The sequence below is a fragment of the Perca fluviatilis genome, chromosome 9, assembly GCF_010015445.1.
Source record: "Perca fluviatilis chromosome 9, GENO_Pfluv_1.0, whole genome shotgun sequence".
NCBI lineage: Eukaryota > Metazoa > Chordata > Actinopteri > Perciformes > Percidae > Perca > Perca fluviatilis.
In genome coordinates, this window is record NC_053120.1 from 21,966,525 (window position 1) to 21,984,285 (window position 17,761).

The 17,761-nt window shown below is 42.0% G+C and overlaps 2 protein-coding genes across 2 annotated transcripts; one reads left to right on the top strand and one right to left on the bottom strand.

Annotated features, from left to right (window-relative positions):
- The first annotated feature begins 667 nt into the window (after nucleotides 1-667).
- Nucleotides 668-13,034, top strand: LOC120565695. Its single transcript, XM_039811631.1, has 4 exons — nucleotides 668-2,019; nucleotides 4,779-5,877; nucleotides 9,400-9,555; nucleotides 12,784-13,034. The coding sequence occupies exons 1-2, from the start codon at nucleotides 898-900 to the stop codon at nucleotides 5,742-5,744; spliced, it is 2,088 nt and encodes a 695-aa protein (XP_039667565.1). The 5' UTR covers nucleotides 668-897; the 3' UTR covers nucleotides 5,745-5,877; nucleotides 9,400-9,555; nucleotides 12,784-13,034.
- mydgf (myeloid-derived growth factor) lies at nucleotides 9,269-16,307 on the bottom strand. Its single transcript, XM_039811632.1, has 6 exons — nucleotides 16,054-16,307; nucleotides 14,648-14,698; nucleotides 14,491-14,552; nucleotides 14,150-14,231; nucleotides 12,430-12,502; nucleotides 9,269-10,858 (listed from the first exon to the last, which is right to left on the bottom strand). Exons 1-6 carry the CDS (start codon nucleotides 16,204-16,206, stop codon nucleotides 10,779-10,781), a joined length of 501 nt encoding a protein of 166 aa, XP_039667566.1. The 5' UTR covers nucleotides 16,207-16,307; the 3' UTR covers nucleotides 9,269-10,778.
- Nucleotides 16,308-17,761: the final 1,454 nt, after the last annotated feature.

The window sequence follows — 17,761 nt, forward strand, 5'->3', positions numbered from 1 at the left end:
GTGAAGGGCTGAGCCGGGGAAGGAGTAATCAGATGAGAATGGAGGCAGGGGGAATCACGTGTGTATACACTGGCTAACAGAGGATTAATAACAGTGGCGTCTTGATTGAAGTTCAGCAGCTCTCCCTGGCAAATGGGAGGTGGGGATGAGGGGGAGAGAGAGTGCGACAGAAAGGGGAGGAAAAGAGAGTAAAAAAAGAGTTGCAAAGACAGAGGACGTACAGGGTTCTCAGATGAGAACAGAGAGTTACAGGCAAAAGAGACAGAAATGGGGAGAGAAGAGGGAAATAGAGAAAGGGAGTTAGAGCAGTGAGAGGGAGTGGGAGGAAGAAAGAGCGAGGATAGGAGGCAGCGCAGCGCAGTGTGGAGGGGGGGGAGAGAGAGAGAGATGTAGAGACAGGAAGCCTCCACTGCTACTGAGCCAGTGAGACGCAGGCAGGCAGAGAGAGAAGACGGAGAGAGAGAGAGAGAGAGAGAGAGAGGCCCTTGGCATCTCCAAGGCCGGCCCAGTGAGGGGGTGAGGGGCTCAAGTGCAATACAAAAGGGAGGATAGTGGGAGGAGAAGCAGAAACGGAGGGGGGAAAAGAAGAGGGAAAATGCCAGGGCGATAAAATCTGAAACAGGCTTCAGCAGGAAAAGGGGAGTGGGTGGGTGGGATCTGAGATGAGGAGGGGAAAAAGCAGATAAAAGTTTTGGAGACAGAATCGGAGAGAGAGAGAGAGAGAGAGAGAAAGAAGGGGAAAAGAGACTAAAGATAGAGTGGATTGAGTCTGTTAATGGAAAAGGTAGGAGAGGATTCATGGAAAAAGAGGAGGAAGCGCTCTGTGTCTCAGGAGTCCTCCTGTTCCTCTTCTGCTTCTTCTTCTTTCTGTGAGGCTACTGGACATCATCCATCACCATGTTCTCTGACAGCAGGACTCCAGCGCCTGGGGAGCAGAAAGGCTTCAAGCCCCACGCCCCTCACTTCATCCCGTGGCTGCGCAATAGTCTTAAGCCCCACCACAGCAGTGACCTGGGGCTCAATGGACCGTACAAATCCAGCTCAGAGGCCTGCAACAACCTGACCCCGCTGGAGAGAGCCAAAGGGATCGGGTTCTTCTCTATCCAGGGAAGGGACCGGGCAAAGAAGGGGGAGGTTCGGTGTAATGGTGTAGGGATGGTGAGAATGCTGCCAGTGGTGCTGCGTGGGCACCATATCCTGCCTGGGAGTCTGGGGAAGCAGAGGGAGGACAGTCCTGCCAGGTGGAACCAGTCTCCAGAGCTGGACCCACCCACCAACACGCAGAGCAGTCCGGGGGACGGGCCGCATGGTCTGAGCAACAGCTCCACCTCTGCCCAGGACAACCACACCTTTGTTAGGAACCACGGCAGCCACCTGAGCCCCCTGAGCCCCCTTCAGTCACAGAATGACGGGACTAGCACCTCAGTCAGGAAATATGGGCCACTAGTGAGACCCCCTCCTCTTCCTGTTTCTGGACTGCTCATTGAGGAGCCAAACTGTAAGGTGCCTGTTGTGGTGAACATTGAGGACAGGAGGGGGAAGGTGTGGGACTACGCCAGCAGTACAACCTACCGCAAGAGAGACCTCCATTCATCCAGCTGGGTGTGCTCGGACACTCAGGGACTAACAGAAAGGCAGCATGGCTTCCCCACCAGCTTCAGCTACAACAAACAACAGAGCAGGAACTCCCAGAGCCAGAGAGACCTGAGGGAACCACCTGTTGAGGGTTTCAACGGGCCCCTAAATGGAGTCATCTTCTCCACTGAGGTTCCTCAGAGAGGCCTGGGCTGCACCAAAACACTACGCCCCCCCAGGAAAGCTAGACCAAGCTCGGAGCTTATCGCGGCCCTGGGCCAGAATCAGACATGGGTCCAACACAGGTCGACCAATGAAGGGAAGCCACAGAGGAAGGAATCAGGCTGCAGCAGGAAGGTGGTTCGAAACCAGATTAAACGGGTGGTGGACAACCTGGAGCATGTTCTTACAGCGCTGAGGGACGTTCACCAGGAAATGAAAGAGGTAACGCGTTGGATTCTTGTCGATTCTGCATAACATTTCACCATTTGGTATAAGGAGCAGAGAAGTTACTGTATCCTCTCACATTAATTTAGGTATTTTACTCTTGGAGGAAACATTCATGCTTATGCTATAAAACCTTGAGGGCTCTAACAGATAACGATGCAGGCTACACACAACTACACATCCTGAGCAGAATTTACATGCATTAAAAAGTCAGCAGCAGGGTTGGTTGAATCCACCACAGTCTGCAAACTGTTTCTGCAACTCTCCTCTGTCACTGTGCTTAATTCATGCATTAATACATTATCATAGAGGTAAACCAGACAATAGTTATGCCCCATTTGTATGATGCATTCAGAGGCTGCTGAAATGTGACATTGGGCAAAGCAGTCACCTTTCTCTCTGCATCTCCCTTTCTGTCCTCCTCCAACATCCTCTCTCAACTCTTCCTCCACTCTCCCTCCTCATGGACAGATGCTGCTCCAGGCACAGCTGGATAACGTTTTATAATCCATTCATGTCTGAGTATCTCTGCCTCGTATTCCTCATCCAGTAAAAGTGACACGTAAATCTCGCCTCTTGGCATTTGATCTGCATCTACAGGGTCGCAGCTAAACCTGAGGTAGTAACCTCATCATTCTGGCTGTGAGGTTTTAGTGTGACAGTATTAATATAACACTGATGAAAGAGCATGTAGGCTACACAAAAAGAGGGGAAAGGAGGGGGGTCGGAAGCAAACAGACTGTGATAGAAAATCCCAAATTTTCACAACAGAGACGACAGATCAAAGGAGGATAAGGCACCAGAGAAGACTTTGGTTGCATATTTGTTTCAAAGCCCTGTTTAATGATTCTGTTGCATGAGAAGCAACCCTCAGTTTTATTCAATAATCAATCCCTGTTATAAAAAGGACCTGGAGTGAGACTTAAAAGCATTTTAAACAGAGACTATACAAATATTAAAGCAACACTAAAGACTTCTGTCTCAGGAAAAAACATCCCAAAAGCAAGCTCACGCATGAATATGGTCTTCTGCTAAGAAATTTTGACGGATCAAAAACTGCTCTGTGACTCAGAACTAAAAGCAGAAAAACAGTAGAGTTACACTGAAAGAGGTATGAAACTTACATGACTGAGCTCTACAACAAACGTCTCTCAGCACTCATCAGCACTACATGTGAAGACCTGAGGGGTCAAAAAACATCATTTTAAATAAACACTCTGGGGAACAGCAGATGAAAACCAGGGTCCTCTGCTCTTTTATCTCCTCTGGTTTCTGACATTAACAAGCAGCACCTGCCCAGAGTCACTTGATGTGCATATGCACGCGGTACTTCAAAGAAATATGAAATGCCTCGCCCAAAAAAGCTGCAGCATAAAAAAGAAAAAAAGACAAACCAGGTCATTTTTTGACATCAACAAGGATGTTGTTGAACACAGAGAACAAAACAATAATTCATCTGTTCCAGCGGGGGCCGAGGATTTATCTGTGAACGTAGAGCAGGTGAAGAGATAGGTCAAACATTTTCCCCAGTGTAATTTTCTACAATCTCTCCAGCCTTTATCGTTGTGCATTGTTTGTGTCTTTGTGTTAAGCATTTATGTGTGTTGTGCGTACACTCATTTGCTACATGCTCTGCACTCTTTTAGATACAGTATATAAGGGAAACCGACCTAAATTTAGCTTCCACATTTCCTGTAATATCACCGTTTCTAGGCTGAGGTAAACATTTTTTGCACTATGGTTGTAGCCTGTGTGACACACTTAAAGATTAGAGCTATACACCTGCAGAGAGTCCACTTCTGTAAGAGTCTGAAATGCTTCAAATTATAGATGCCGACATGCAAAAGCAGAAACAATTAATACGCACACTTTTAATGTTGCCATTACTATATTGAGGCTACAGTGCCAAGGTTTTGTATGTTATCAATAATTTGTATTAGAAAAGACTCAAATTGGAACAAAAGTCTTTGGATTAGTAGAGTGTTGGAGCATCCTGGTGGAAAAGTTGTTGAAGCTGCTGATCTTGTAAAACCGATTCAAATCTGGCTGGGGGTCTTCGTGGCATGTTGGATCTCTCTCTTTCCTCTTTATTTCCTGTCACCTCTGTACTACTATCCAAATAAAGGCTCAAAATGACCAAAAATACTTAAAGTATAGAAGTGATTCGTAACTCAATTGAGTTATCAAAACCAGTATTTGGCAAAATGCCAAATATTCTCCTGAATTGTGAGAATTTGTCAATTTTTTTCTCTTTTATAAAATATTTTTTTTTGGTTTTAGAGTTTTGAGTGTTTATTTGCAGAAGTCACCTTAATTGCAGACAAATTCAGCAGATTAAACAACAATGAAAATAACCATACGTTTCAGGTTATCATTAGTGGTACTCCAGGGATTTTTGTATTGTACTTTCATAAAGTTGTGGGACTCAGAATGGACACATCCAGACTTTTAGTCCCTATACTGGGTCAAGCTCCAAAAACACTTGATCCTACATTTCCCATAGTGCAGTCTTATGTTAGACCTTCCCCACCTAATAAACATCCACATCTTTCAAACTGATTTCTTATGTCTAGTTTGTAACTCAGACTTTCCGGTAAAAAAGTCCCCACAGGGGACATTATAAAACTATTTTCACAGGTTAAAAGTTAAAGGATCAGATGATAAGGTAAAGGATCTTTGTCTAAAATCAGTGAAGTGCCCCTTTTCAAAACAACTTCAATTCTTTGCATTCATCACCATGTATTTATCCATCATAGGTGGTGCAGCAGATTGACCATCTAACCTCATCCATTGATCTGAATGTGGAGGAGCAGCAGGGGAATGAAAGAGGTGACAGCGCCAACCCTCCCAGCGACAGCAGCTCCAGTTCAGGTTCCAGCTCCAGTGAAGTGACATTAGGCAGCACCCATCAGTGGCCCTCAGAGCCTGGAGACCAGCCAGGAACCACAGACTCATTTGGCACCCTCAGGAGAGATCATCACAAGTGTCACTTTCCACCAAATATGCTGCTATGCCCGGTAACCTCTGGGTCTTCATCAGAGAGTCAAACTCTTCGGTTCACCTGCAGTCTGCTGTCTTCTCACAGACAAGGTGGGCCGCTCCAGTACAACAATAGTGTCTCTTTATCCAATCCCCCTCAAAACCTCACCTCCCATGATCTTACTTTGTCTCCCCAAAGAACCCTCCCTGTTCGGCCTCCCACTCCTGGTCTCTCCCCTCTAACAGTAAACCTCCATCACCCCAACAGCCCTGGTTCTCAGCCTCACTCCCCTGGTCCTTCCTCCTCCATCAGGGTCAGCCCTGTGTCCTCTCTGTCTGCAAAGTCTCAGCCACCCCCCACTCTTAGCCCTTCTGTCATCATAGAGAACAAGGTTGGGTCTTATCAGACCCCCCAAAGTGACCACCCATCTGCCAGTTTGCTCTCTCCATCATCGACCCAGCCTCCGTCTGCCAGCTGCCCACCCACCAACTCAGAAACTCAAACTGTGTCCAACACTGACAGAGAGAGGCGATCATCCTCGGCAGGACCCGTTCACAGACCTTCACAGGTGTGCTCTGCCCCTGCAGCCACAGCTAAGCCACCAACAGCACCAGGCTGCAGGGGTCGCAAGCCTCCTCCGTACCCCCACCACAGACCCTCCGAACACACAAAGAAGGTGAAGGAACCCCGCAAAGCTCCTCCATACCCTGAGAAAAGAAGGCTTCTCTCGACCACAGTGTGAGACAATGCAGCAGGAGGAGGAGGCTGATCGAACAGAGCCACATTCACAGCACCAGCCGCAAGAGTGATTTAAGGCTCGCTAAGATGAGCTGAGACCAAGTTTCCAAGGTGACAGGATGCAAACGCAACTTGGGGTGAGTATGTCAGGAAGAACAGCTTGGTTCTGCAGACGTCCTTTTCCCGTCTCTCCTTCTATACCAATCTCTTGAGTATATAAACTGAACATACAAATGACACCATAACATCTGTCTGGGTTACTGCTCTGGTAACAAGAGCCTCTATACAGATGCTCAGTTTGCCCCACGGCTCTCAGACTCCCACAGTTTGCAGCGTTAAAGGGCAAAGGAGAAGGCCTAATTAGATAGAAATATGAACAAAATTATAATTACTGCAAGATGACAAGACAAAGTAAGAACTGATTACTTTAGTGCACTTCAACCTAAGCAGCCAGACACATCCACTCACATGTGTCAGCATTGTCTAGGTTAGATAATTGCTGTCAAGAGTCGTGATGGTATAACGAGAACTCAGTGCAGCTCAGCGTACTTTGGCTCGGTGGTGTGAAAAGCACACACTGGGGATAACAGGCTGTGATCTGTGATAGATCTGGGGACAGAAAAGGTCTTGTGATATGAGGAACTTAGCAAGGCCAGATAAGAAGTGAACAGGCAGAGTAGCTTCGAGCTGACTGGGTCACCGGCCCAGCGCCTGGGTGCGCATCAGGGGAGACAGGGGGCAGCTGGCCATTCGTTTTACCCTTCACCGAGCCCCTGGTGTTACAAAAATCCCATCTCCTTCCCTGCCTCTGGCTTGACTGACCCGGCCACAATCTCCATCTGTTCCCCTCCTAATGTCAGGAGATGCAAAGAAAGAGAAATAGAGGGCAGGTGTGTGTGAGAGGTATGAGAGAAAAACAGACACAGGAATGTCTGCTGGATTGATTACATAAATACAGCTCAGCAAATCGATGGCTTATTCATTTAGGTCATCTGATGTTGTCCTCTCTGAAATGTTATTTCAGTGCCTGCTTGTGGCTCTTGTCTTTTGAAGAATAAAGCTGGTGTTATTCTATAGCCTATTTTCTGTTATTGTTAACAGATAAAATGAAAAGACCAAACCAACAGTGCGTTAGTCCGTCTTTCAATACTTTTTGACTTCCCTACCCTGTCTGTGGCACTCAGCACCAAGCCAATTTCTTCCTCCTGAAGAGCTAAATCTTTAAAAAAAATTATAATAATAATAATAAAAAAATATCCACAAATGTAGCTTCATCAAAGCTCAGTAATTTCCTAAAATAGCTGGAAATTGTAGATTTTAGCATGGATTAATACACATTTTGTGCTCTCGTGAGTATTTACAGCAGCAGGACGGTGTCGGAGTAAATCAAAATAAACTACAATGCTACATTCATGCTAATGAATGAACATCATGTGCAGCATTGATGTGTTTTTGAGGTCTGTGGCACAGAGGATATCAGGCATTGGATACACAGAAAATACTTAGTAGGTTCGTTGAACTGTTGGTTCTGGTCTTTTCATGGACTTTGTTGACATGAAGAAAAATATAGAATATCACCTCACTTATCGGCTACTAAGAGTCTAAATTATGCTAGCAGCTGTGTGAGGATGTACTTAGGTGCTTTGAGCTAAATGTCCGTATGCTAACATGCTTACAATAACAATGTTAACATCTTGATTTTAAGCAGGTGTGTATGTTTACAGTGTTATTCTATCTTAGTAGTTATTAGAGTTCATCCTGAGGGAAACATGAATTTCTGTACAACATTTTATGGCAATCTCTCCAATGGTTAATGATAGAATGGATGGTCCAGGGGGACGGGGACCCCCCCTACTCTGCCTCTGATTGGCTTACCCTGATATTCTTACCCAAACCTTAACGAATCTCACTCCTTATGCCTTAACCTAACCAACCGATCAACAGATCAGAGGCATGTCATGCCTTCGCCTATCCCTCCAGACCATCCATTCGAGCATCAACCCTATCCAATAGTTGTCGAGACATTTCTCAGAACAGAAAATGTGGTTGGTCTGCTGGTAGTCTCGCATTGCCAGACCGATCTCCACAGCACTGTTTCGGCGATGGAGTATGGTCTGGCTACACCGCCTATCAATTCTGGGATAGGTAAAAAATGCTCTGGCTCGTTTGGATTTCTTAAACCAATCACAACCATGTCAGGCTTTATCCCAGCAATGTACATCCATTGAGCCAGAATAGTCTGCTGGTGGTTATAAAGTAAAAAGTCAGGGGGACACCGAAGTCAGTAGGATTCATCCTCTGGGGACCAGGAATGTCTGTATGGAATTTGACTGCAATCCATTGAATAGTTGTTGAAATATACAAGTCTGGATTAAAGTGTTGGATCGACTGATCCCTGGAGCCACTTTGTGTTCGTGGCTAAAAATGTTTCTGATTTCTCTTAATGCACGCCATCGTAATCTAAGCCAGCTCTTAGCATCATCAAATGTATATAGTTTCCTGATGGTAGTAGTGTAGGGGGGAAAAGATGAAAGTAAACATCTCTACTGGTACCAGATGGTAAACAGTAGTGATATGTGTTTAGTGTTTGGATGACAGCATAGAGGCAGCTTTGAGTCACAGAGACACAGTGAACTGGCGGTAAACAAACAGATATAGTGCTACAGAGATTTATTATTCAATGGAACAACCACCTTGAGAACAGTGTTAAATTATTTATCCACGGGGCCACAAAACTGAAAATGGCCACGTCTTTGCTATAAGATGCTTTAATTACAAGTAGGAGACTGTGGGAGTTTCTTGGCACAGCTCTGCCAAAGTGCTACAACACAAAATAGATTTTCTCAGATGTTTTATAGTTACAGTCATGATTATATTTTACATTAAAGCACTGGTAAATTGTGCGATTGTAAAATAAATGTTTAATTTTTGTATCACAGAATTCAAATGCCAATTTGACTACAATCAAGATGACTGATTTTCTCTTGGCTTAACATAAAATGAATAAATCCCTCCAGACTCTATATCTCTGTAAGCCCACAAAGATCAACGCTCTATACATTTCTATATGTGCCTCTGGAATTAGTAGATCCTCCCTGCAAAACCGTTCTCCCCAGAAATTAAGAAGAAACAATGAAAGCTCTTTATCTCATCGAAACATTTATTTGAGGACAATGAATGTTAATTGAGCAATTTTTCATAATGCTTATTTTAATATAAAGTTTCATATGAAGTCTCATTTGTATGCTGAAAACCTGGCTGTTTTCTGCAGCATACAAACTGGTTTTAAATTAGAATTACATTAGTGCTGGTACTAAAATGACTGCTATTTTAGACAGATACTGTATGACGGGGGCATAAAAATGCTCTCCGCCATGTTCATGGTGGCCCAGCTCTGACAGTGCTCAGAATATTTAATGCCTCTATGCTGGCACTCAAATTTCTCCTCTCTTTTCATGTTTACCCCTTAACGAGGCTGTGGGAGGTTCAATCAGATCATGACTGACATAACAAGACGAAAACATTGAATTATCTCCAGAACGATGACATGTCTTTATTCAAACATCCATCATGAATCAGAACAGTCAAGAAGTAGACAAAAAAAGAAAACATGTACAAAATAAGCAACATCTTGTGTGTATCTTTCTATTCTGGATCAGCATCCGGATGTGGTTACTTCCTGTTGTGACCCCAGAGGGAGGACGGTGACAAAGGGACACACTAACGTCCCCAGCTGAGCGTTTCCTCAACTCCAGAGGATCATCTCTAGACAGATGAGAGGATCCACACCCAGACCAAACAAGGCACGAATCTCAGTGAGTAATCCAACCACAGAATTAAATCAGCACAATCCTCAAATCTGAAATCAATCCCCAGAACTCATCTTGTGGACACTTGTGTAGATCTAAGAAGATTGGATCAATGTGAGGAATATGAAGACAATCCTACTAGCTACATAAGGGAGCATGTACTTCTGAAACCTGCACAATATCCCCGCTGATCCATACATGTGCCACTGAAGGATGAAAGCAGACAGTTCAAGAAAGGCCCAGGAATATGTGATGGCAGCTCCTGCACGCCTTAAATATATATTTTTGGGGGGTAAATCTCAAACAGTGTAATTGTGAAGTCACTGAAATATCCTGAAATTAGAAAAGACAAATAAGTAAACTTATAAGTGCCTTATTAAAATGATCAAGATTAAGGTCATTTCAAATAAAATAATAATCATTTATACCATATATCATATTTTCTCAACAATTAATTCACATAGACACTGTTTAGGATTTATCAAAAAATTAACTGATCTTCAGTGTATTCTGTACATCTTTCTCTTAATTTGATGTTATGAAGCTGTTATCTGCTCTATTACAGGTATCCCTTCTGGCCAAAAACACAAACATAACAAAAAGTGATCACAAGTGGTACCGATTGATGATTTAGGGGATAAAATGTGTGCTTACAGTTATCAAGAACGCATCAATATAAACAGACAGAGAGTGAGGAGCTCAGCTCAGAACAGGACCAGATTGAGGAAAATGTAATTGTATATGTGCGTGCGTGACGCTATTGGAGATTATTCACTTTCCTCTCAGGATTATATGAGATGGATAAATCCCTCCCTACTCTAAATGTGTTATCTAGCCCCCAAACACCAGTCCTCTATACATTTACAAATGTCCTCAGTGGATCAGAACAGATTTGCTCTCTGTAAATCTTATAGCCTCAGAAACTAAGAAACAACTATGGAAGCACTGTATCCTATGGCAGAATTTTAACTAGGCCATTATGTAGTAAAAAAAAAATAAGAATACTAAACTGATGCCTTTCTGTATTTTTTAACAGCATTTTCAAATCCATTACAAAAATATACCAGGTAATTTGTGTACTGACGCACAAAGTGCTATATCAGTATCATCCCACTTCAATTTTAAGTTGTTACACCCACAAATCCATCCTTCATTGACTCCTGAGCGGAACACAGAAGCCCAACTCAGGGCTCAAAACATGACCAAAACCAAGTCAGACTTCTGACCAATTACAGCTCATCGTGTCGTGTCCGTCCAATGGCAGTCAGTTTGGAGAGTTGAGCGCTGAACTTTCCATCTCTGTGGGTCACTGGGGGTCAGAGAGGAGAGCAAATTACTGTCACAGAAAATATTAAAACAAAAACAAGGACACAGAGCATCATAGATGCAAAGCACCTGAAACCAGCCAGTATCATCTAACTGCAGAGCCAGCAGTTTGAGACCTACAGGTCTGGTCCAACCTGCACTGCCTGTTGACAAGAAAAGCATAAGCAGCAGCAGATCAGATCTGTAGATGTAGGTGTGCGCCATCTACAGGTAAGGAAAGTAATAGCTGCTGCAATTTCTATACTAGTGCCACCTACAAAAAACAATGAGTGTTACAACTGCTACCTCATCTTGTTCTTTGAACAGTAGGGGCTGCTTGTGGTTTTATATTTGACATACAGTATAAAACCTAACAAATGTAATAGTTTTGTTCACTAGAGCATATTTTCTGCTGAATAAGGAAGCCCTTAGTGCTGATGCCTCCTGCTGTTCTCCAGATTACTTTGAACAAAAGGGGTGGTTCATTGCTCATTGTCGACTCTAAAGAAACAGGTGTGGGATGCAGAGAAAAACAATGAACTTAAGTGTTATTAATTCATATAAACTGAACTGTTTATGGGTCTGAAAATGTGAAGTTTAGTTAATGAATGAATTAAAAGGGAGATAAACAGTAAATTTGTTTGCAAAATCGTCCAAATATTTTGCATTTTACAGCCCCAAGTTGAACTGTGTTAAATATCTACATTATCTACTGGAGGTGAGGGTGGTACAGTAATGTCATACATTTGTATCAATTATTTATAACTTGGTTTTTGCGCTGCGGAGCAATTTTTATACAAATGAATGGCTGCCACCTTGGAGTAAGTCCTTAATACACATGCAGTAAAACCTCAAACAGAAAGCTATCAGCATCTATAACAATCCGCAGTTGCTAACACTGCAAAAACTAACACTTGTTTTGCCTGTAGGTGGCAACATCTACAGGCATCTGCAGGTCTAAACTACGGTGACTTTTCTTTCCTGGAGGTGGTGCGGGGCAGGATGGCATGTGTAGAACTGCTCTACACATGCCTGAACAGTTAGTGACTGAACAGCTCCCCCCTTATCTGCAGCCTGCTAAATGTGAACATATAAGCTTGTGAGTGAGTTAAAAGCCAGTTTATTGATATATTTTGCATTAAAAAAAGCAATTTACCTACTGTGTATTGCTAAGACGTTTATCCCTCGAAATCATGACTGGAAGTGTTTCCCAGAGGTCTCATAGAGATGGGATTATCCTAAAGTCTGTGATAGTTGCAGGAAATTGACTCGATAAGCCTCTGTACTGTCGTGTCTAATCTGCTGTTACAGAAAATTGCTGTGTGACTTGTCAAATCCTGCTAATCACAGTCCGGAACTTGAGCCACAGTGGGGATTTGTGCAAAAACTAAATAACAACAAATAATAATGCTACAGGGACAAAAGGCAACCCACTCACAGCTGGAGAATATGCTTTAGAGGGAAATCAACAGAGAACTTGCAACGTGATGAAGGGGATGGGAGGGAGGGAGCGAGAGATTGACGTGACAAGCAGAGGGAGTTGATTGAACACTTGGAAATACAATCATTTCTCACCTGTTGAGTCTCCTATGGTAAATTCCTCCGGCTTCAAAGGCATGTCACTCTGTCCTGCTGCTGCCGTCTGAGACTGGAGACAAATACAGCAGCAGTGATGAAGAGGAGGAGGAAAGGGAGGAAAGGGAGGAAAGGAAAGAAGGAGAAAAATCAAAAAATAAACAAAAACGGGATGGGAGGCTGCACAGGAGACAATTTTTTGCAACAGACGGGCCGGGAGAGTAGGAGGATGTGGTGACAAGGTCAAGGAGATGCTGTGCGGGGGTGGCAGGTGTGTTTGTTTGTGTATGTGAGGTTATTTTTGTCGCATCATTTAGTGAAGTTATTTTCTGTGCGTTTGTCTTCTGCTTGCAGGGCACGGAGCCAGAGCAGGAGGAGGAAACACGTGCTCTCACTAATGACAGAGTGTCAGGACTGCCCTTGCTGGGGGAAGGAGGCGTGTCAAGGTGTGCTTCACTTCAGCGACGGCCACATCAGACACGGCAGACCTCCGCTAAGTGACTGAGCTCAGGAAGAGTCCAGAGACATTAACCTTCCATGAAACATTATGTGCAAAGACACGGCGGGTTTGACTTCCAGGAGAAATAAAGCTTTTCTGTTACTTTGCCTGTCTCTGCCTGCCTTGTTTTTCAAAGTTGGTACTAGGTGGCATGTAGCTCGAACCACCATTAGAGTAAAATAGATTTAAAAATGCAGGGACATGATGCGCATGATGGGTTTCCATGGATACATAAGTATTATTGGAAGGGATGTGTAGTAAAGTGCAAGTAGCAGCTGATTTTATACAATTCTACTCAGGACTGTGTAGCCAGGAACATTCGGCGATGCTCTGGCTCTCAGATGATGTTAGGTGACATTTAATCTTGCGCAGCCGGACCTTCTAATCTTACCGAGGTCTGGAGGAAACCTCATTTAAATAATTTGGGGGGGGGAAACTTGTCCATAGCAGTCGGTTCAAAGTATTAAAACGGAAAACTGTTGAAGCTTTTTCAAACTGACAGTTGTGGTTAAATTTAAAGCTGAAACAGGTAAGCAATTGACAGAAGATGCTAAATGTTCTCTGGTTCCAGCTTCAAAAAATTTGAGGATTTGCTGCTTTATATCATTACAAATTGAATATCTTTGGGATTTTAGACTGTTGGTCTGACCTCACGTTTTGGGCTCTGGGAAACTAATGGACATTTTGGCTATTTTATAAACAATTAATTCAAACTTTGATGACATCTAATCCTGTTGATGAATCATTAAAGATGAAGACTTCTCCTAACCCCATTTATATAAAAATGTTACATGCATTTCACATATGCATGCATATGCTGGAAAGAGGCCAAATAAACAAAATTGTGTCATTACATGTGATGACTTTTTCACAGAAGACAAGATCAAAGTGTTGACAGTCACCAGCTTTGCAGTCAAAAAAAGCTAAGTAAAAACAAACCTGCAATACCGAAAAATCCTGCCTTAATGTTAGCCATGAGCTTGACAAATTTATTGCTGGTACATAGGTGGATGGTTTATTATTTGTAGGCTATGCAAAAATGTTCATCAACTGTGTTTTCTACACAATATCTAAACAACAACAGTGCCTCTTCTCAAACTAGCAATGACACAACAAATTATCAAGATGTTACTGACTGATATACAGGCCCAGATTCACAGGAACAGGACAGGCAACATTTGAGTGGACAGTTGAGGGAATTTGTGTTTCTTTTATACTTACATATGCATTTGCATATTCAATTTTGGTTCCCTTAAGTTCAGCTTTGAATTGAGTGAAAAACAGGTAAGACTTCCCCTGGGGCCTGGCAGGAATGAAAAAAAAAAAAAGTTTGTTACCAACATTAAGTAATTTGCATACATTAATTTGCTTATTAAGGCAGTCCTGGACATGAATACATTTAAACTATGAGGTTAGAAACTCTGTTGTATTTTTTCTTCTCTCTACTGGGGCTGTCAAGATTAACTACAATCATTAGAGTGACTCAGCGGACACATGGGACAAATTCTCACTGAAGACACACTGAATATCAGGGTCAGGGTGTGTGTGCGTGCGTGCGTCACCTCCACACAGAGCAGGAAAACAGTCTGTCGTCGTCACTCAAACCCACACTCATCAACCATTGCTGTTTGGCAAAAAATAAGAATATTTATGCATAAAACCTGCTGTAATTAAAAAGCTATAATATGATGCTGGAGACTGAGAGAAAGAGAGACTCACCTCATTGGTTCCCCCTTGTGAAGCATAAGTGAATGAGCATTCATACTCCCTCTGAAATAAGAGAGTGTAACATCAGTGCCTTGTTAAATCTTCATATTATTTTCATTTTTTATCTAACAATTACTTTGACATGCTATTATCAGATTGCTGCTCGGTTTCATACGTGTGCGCGTCAGTGTTGATTTGATAGTTTACATTTTTATAGTGCAATTTCTGCAGCTTTGCAAAGGCAAAGATTAGCTTGCTTTTCTATGTTTCATATTATTATAAATGCAAAGGTCTGTTGTGGCTGCTGGTCTAATAACAATGTTTTGTCTGCTGGTAAAGACCATAAGGACGTTTCTCACAGCAGACATGTTTTGACATGTTCTAGAAGAAAGCACAGGTGTAAATGTTACACCTGATATTGTGCATGAAGAATCACTACTAAGCTAGGGCAGAGCAATAAATCAATATTATCGCTTCTCGTCTTTCAGCAAAATCACATGATGAAATCATTTCTATTGTCCAAAGTAATGACATTTACAAAACTGTAATTAGAAACTTAATTAGTTATTAGCTACACATATAAACAATTTAGTCTTGTGTAATGCATAACGTTATAGACATTGCTTTCAAAATCAGTTTGATTGTTTTATATATGATTTTGCAAACATTTGCCTCATTAAAATATGTATCAATATTGGAATAGATCCTTATTTCAGGAAAATAAGATAATGGTTTCAACCATATTGCCAGCCCTACCTAGAGCCACCATGTTATTAGTAACACCTGTTTTTTTCGTGCTGTCATGTCAAAATGTCTGCAGTGAAAAAGCTCTATTGTAATGGGCATTTGTTAGAGCCCATTTTATGGACAAATGATTACGCCATTCATTAATAAATAAAAAGAATAATTGACAATTAAAAAAAACTAAGTAGTTACAGTCTTTATGTAAAGACAGGCTATTGAGACTGCTTTCAAATTAAATATAAAAAAGCTGTTCACAGTCATTGAAATGTCCACCAATGAATGAAGCTATTGTGGCAATGTGGAAACGACGTGTCAGCCTCTCACAGGCTGTTTCGTCATCACGCTGCGACTACAGCTGACCAGAGGAATGTAGTTTTTCACATGTTATTATAAATACCAAATACATTGAATGTAACAAACTAATGGAAGAAACACACCTCAAAACCTTACACACACAATACAATCAGTGTTATGTTTCAGTCTGTACTTATCCTGTCCACTACTTAACAATCAATATAACTATAGATATAATTAACCTTAACGGTGAATTAACATACCTTCAAACTTGCACGTTTAGAGTTAGCTAAGCCTAACTGTAGCTCTGTGTCCGGGTGGTGTTTAAACACGTTAGCTAATTGTGTAAAATAAAGACAATATTTTATAATTTCACTCACAATCGCCTCAGTGAAAGTGTGCACCACTCCTCCCGGTTTAACGTTAAACTCCACCGTCTTCGTCCGATCAGAAGAGGCATCAACCGGGACAATCAACACGAATACAAGCAAAAACGCCAAATTAACAGCACAAACGTTATTTTGGGTGGCCATCTCCTTCTCCTTGTAGCTATTATAGATGTGTGATAGTGGCGATAGTGGTGGTGGTGTGTGTCGCTGTGAGTGGCACCCCGGGTAACCGGTATCCCGTCGACTGTAAATGTCGTCACATACCAAACCAAGGAAACAAATATAATAAAACCATTGACATATATAAAAGAATAAAACAGCAAAGCACTAAAGCAGAAATAAGCAACATAAAACAGACGGATATCTCGATATGGTAATAATAAATACATGCTTTGCTGATGTATCTTAGAGATGATATTGACGAATAAAAGTACGATTAGCTAGGCCCAGAGCCATAGAGATATAATGTCTTTCTCTATCACTCTGGCTAGGCCTACACTAACGCTACCATTCAGGGCCACGTGATGTCGCCCTTATTTGACCAATTTGGTACATTTATTTTCTACTGCAGACAAAGTAGAAAAAAACTATTAATATATTTACATTTGTATTTGTATGACATCATGTAATTAATGTATGTCTCAGTAAGCGTAAAGTAGCATAAAACAGCAGTTTGACAAATCAATCCCAACTCAGTTCACATCGACCGATCCATATCCATGACAACTGAACAAACTCCATCCAAATTTATGAGATGCATTTTCATGTCACTGATGTTTCTTCTCGTGTTATCGCAATCGCAATCAATCATTCCTCCTTAATAATAGCCTACGAAATATAATCAATGTTAATATTTCAAAAGTATTATTATAGATATAAGATAAGATACGACTTTATTGATCCCTTCAACTGTTATCCCGAATTAGTTGACTTTACTAGAAATTTGCGTGGAAACCCGTTGCCTTAAACAGTTTAAGGCATTAGACCTATTTAGTTTCACCTTTTGTAAAAACTTAAACGGTCAAGTTGCATTACCACAGACTGGTAAGTTGATGCAGTAGACAAATCAAGTTTACCTTAGTAGTTGTTATACTATAACTTGTTAGTAAACATAACCTCTGTTGAAATACATATGAAACATTATGCTCTTTAATCAAAACTACAGGAAAAAGTAGTTATTGTCGGTATGTTTATTCCTTTATAACAGTATAAACTCAACAATAATTTGATTGAACAGAAAGGATGACAAAGCATAGATTGTAATTTCCAAAGTGCTCGCCATGAATCTATGTGCCATTTTTCTACCACACTGCCCAGACGCCATTAGTCCCCACGCGGGTCTCGGTCATGGTGCAACAATAAATGTAGACAAACATGAACACTAAATCAATTCAATTCAATTCAATTTTATTTATAGTATAAATTCATAACAAGAGTTTTGTCGAGACACTATACAGATAGAGTAGGTCTAGACCACACTCTATAATTTACAAAGACCCAATAATTCCCCCAAGAGCAAGCATTAGCAGTGGCTGTTGCGACAGTGGCGAGGAAAAACTCCCTTTTAGGAAGAAACCTTGGCAGACCCAGACTCTTGGTAGGCGGTATCTGACGGTGCCAGTTGGGGATATGATGAACAGTGGTAATAATAGTCATAATAAAGATGACTGGGTGGACCCAATGGATGCGGCAGGGCGCA

Bases quoted from the DNA above. Each gene is read 5' to 3' on its own strand.
- LOC120565695 (XM_039811631.1), top strand. From the start codon at position 898: ATGTTCTCTGACAGCAGGACTCCAGCGCCTGGGGAGCAGAAAGGCTTC. The intron at 2,020-4,778 runs GTAACGCGTTGG...TATCCATCATAG, and splicing joins TTCACCAGGAAATGAAAGAG to GTGGTGCAGCAGATTGACCA.
- mydgf (XM_039811632.1), bottom strand. From the start codon at position 16,206: ATGGCCACCCAAAATAACGTTTGTGCTGTTAATTTGGCGTTTTTGCTT. The intron at 14,553-14,647 runs GTGAGTCTCTCT...TTTGCCAAACAG, and splicing joins CACAAGGGGGAACCAATGAG to CAATGGTTGATGAGTGTGGG. The intron at 10,859-12,429 runs GTGAGAAATGAT...TCTGACCCCCAG, and splicing joins TACCATAGGAGACTCAACAG to TGACCCACAGAGATGGAAAG.